The sequence below is a fragment of the Egretta garzetta genome, unplaced genomic scaffold (genome assembly GCF_000687185.1).
Source record: "Egretta garzetta isolate BGI_Z169 unplaced genomic scaffold, ASM68718v1 scaffold10, whole genome shotgun sequence".
NCBI lineage: Eukaryota > Metazoa > Chordata > Aves > Pelecaniformes > Ardeidae > Egretta > Egretta garzetta.
Genome location: NW_009258268.1, coordinates 453,832 through 456,711, shown reverse-complemented (window position 1 = coordinate 456,711; position 2,880 = coordinate 453,832). Strand labels below are relative to the sequence as shown.

General features: G+C 36.4%; 1 protein-coding gene across 2 annotated transcripts in view; it reads right to left on the bottom strand.

Annotated features, from left to right (window-relative positions):
• Window positions 1-2,880, bottom strand: part of PDSS2 (decaprenyl diphosphate synthase subunit 2) — a 92,830-nt gene that overhangs the window by 28,568 nt on the left and 61,382 nt on the right. For both annotated transcript variants that reach the window (XM_035888850.1, XM_035888856.1), the window contains exon 4: window positions 747-821. In XM_035888850.1, coding sequence (XP_035744743.1) covers window positions 747-821 — 75 coding nt within the window. The remainder of the gene's footprint in view (window positions 1-746; window positions 822-2,880) is intronic.

Genomic DNA, 2,880 nt, shown 5'->3' with positions numbered 1-2,880 from the left:
GCCTACTTCAAGAAGTGCCTCTATAAGTTTCCTTAAATATTCTAGTCAAGACATAAATACCTAGATCTAATTTGACCGAATTTCGTTATAGTTCTTGCCGCACAACAACACAGTACATCTGTAATTGCCCTTGAAGAAATACACGATTACTTGGTATGAAATGCTGGCAGTCGCTGTCTTCGCCCATGCCGACTCCTGCAAGGCGTGCACAGTGACTTTTGGTGGAGAAGAGTACAGTGCTACACTCCTACCACTTCAGGACAAAACCTGTGTTTATACTATTAAAAGGTGAACACTAAGAAGAAGAAAGGACACAATGTAAGTTTGGGATGAAGCCTTTTGTAAACATCTTTGGGCTTGGAAATGAGAGATTTAACATGGAAGAATTAATGATGTTGACAATGGTGTAATAAATGCCTCTATCAGAACCTTGACTGGTAACCTTTGGGAGTGTTTGGAAAGCCCATAGTAAGACATGTCTAGAGCTCCTGGTAATGACACATGATATAATTTTATTAAGCACTCACAGAAATGAAATAGTCCCTCTTTGAGCATTTCTAGAATCTTCCATCAGAGTTCACAGGTGTCATAACCACGTTACTGCTGAAACCCACCAGGACTGCAGCTAATTCTCTTCCCCCCTCTCCCTCCTCCTTTTAAACAGATGAGAAAGTCATCACATTTACTGTCATCACCCCTTAATATCACCAAACTTCTTGGGTACGTAAAACTACTGAAACTCTTACCTCAGATGATTTTGAGTTTTCATAATATATACCTTGAACTAAGTCACCGATAGCACTTGAAATGAGTTCCACAACCTGTAAAAGAAAAGGAGAAAAAGCCTTACATCTTTTATTGTCACCAAATTTACTAACAAAGCTACTGCCAGATTTCCAGAGAGATAAACAGTCATAACTTTCCTTGCAGGAAGCTAGCTGTGAAAGACTGCAGGATTTACTGGGCTATATTCTGCACGAGCATGATCCTGTCTCTCTGCTAAAACCTCTACTACGGTAAGTCTTCTATCAAAGTTTTAAGTTAATATAAATGAAAAACAAGACCTTTTTTTTTTTTTCCTGAAGTGTGAACTATGGAGTGTATTCTCACAAGGATATTCACAGAACTAATAAATCCCAGTTCATGAATATGAGACAGTACCTCATCTGGGCTTTGTTTTGTTTTGTTTTTTTCCTGCCAAGTAAATACTTCACAATACCTCTCATTGGGAGCTGTTAAAATTCTAATCTTCGTGGCTAATACAGAAAAGTCATAATCCATAGAAAGGTAACCTTTCAAATGTGATCATTTGGTATTCGGATGCCCTGGGAATGCACTGTGGATGTATTTAGTGCATGGCCTGAGGCTCAGCTGTACCACATACACTGAAAGTCTGCAACACGGGAATGTTTAAATCAGATTTATCAATCTGTATTATCTTCAGGGTTCAGACTTTTTATTTTATTCAAGTGAAGCCTAAAAATCTGAACTTGATCCAGAATGTAAAACAAGCAGTCCACGATCTCCCTGGAACTACTGTACAATTTAGAGTCGTGCACATGAACTGTCTTAATTGGAACAAAATACTCAGATTTATTGTAAAATTAAATGCAGGCATTTCAAATAAGCACACCTTAAGGCTACCCCCTTTAGTTGCTCGCAAAGTTTTAATTTCTTGAATGTTTAATTTCCTATGCATATAAGTCTATATCTGATTCCTCTTTTTGCTTCCTAAAATTCAACATAGTTCTTATTGAATTAAAATATTTAGTTTCAATTTTTATCATTCTTGTAACTGAAGACAAGTAGTCAAATGATAAACCCCCTAACAGAAAGGTATTTTAACATTAGGCATACTTTATTTGATAATAAAAACACATTTGTATGCTAGTTTTGAGTACTAGCAGAAAGGTTGTGTGTTTTTTTTTTTTAAACACTGGTTCATATACATATTCATATACACAGAGCAAGCGCTAACTTTAGAAATGGTGCTGATTAAAAGTCATGTTTTTTCTTGCAATGCATATGGGTTAATTTGCAAGATCTATAAAAACAGCCTAAAAAAAAAATCATGTTGCCCTTTAGGAAACTAGATATCAAAGAAATATTGTAGCAATATGAGCTGCAGAGGAACTGAAAGGACAATGATCCTACAGTGTTGCCAGATGTGTCGAGTTATTTAAATGGGGAACAGAGAAAATTAGGGGCTTCCCCCCCCCTTTTTTTCTTTTTTTTTTTTTTTTTTTTTTTTTTTTAAAAAGGTATCAGATAAGCCCTATTACCAAATCCAGGAGGATTGAGTATCGCCAATAGGTCTATGAAAGTCTGTAACTAAATGCCCAGGATCAGATTGTATTACAGTTTATACAAGCAACATCCCAAGATTCTTCTGATGGCTGGGACACATAATACAGATCAATCACTCACTAAAAAATGTTATGGTTTGTGAAATGGTCTGAGCTCAGAGACCTACACTGGTAATACGAAGAGGAATTTACAAAGACACCGAGTCCTACTCTAAATGTCAAAGTGATAGTATGAACTTTTAACAATGCATCTGGCTCTGGATAACCAGACCTTTTCCTCTCTCGCCTGAAACTCTAGACTGAGCAGGACCCTGTTTTGGGGTTTCTTTTTTCCATCTCTCCTCTCTCTTTTTAGTGCAACTCTACTCTCAAAGGCAATTTTAACTGACTTAAAACAATCTGGGTGAAACATTTGCGAAGAACTGTACCTCTTCCTCTTATAGTTTGTAAAACATCTTAGGAGAATTAAACATCCACTATTTAGAAGAATCCATATATTACATACCATTAGGCCTTTAGTGACATATTGAACACTATATGTTAGCCAGAATTTAGTATTACCTCTCTTCTTTCC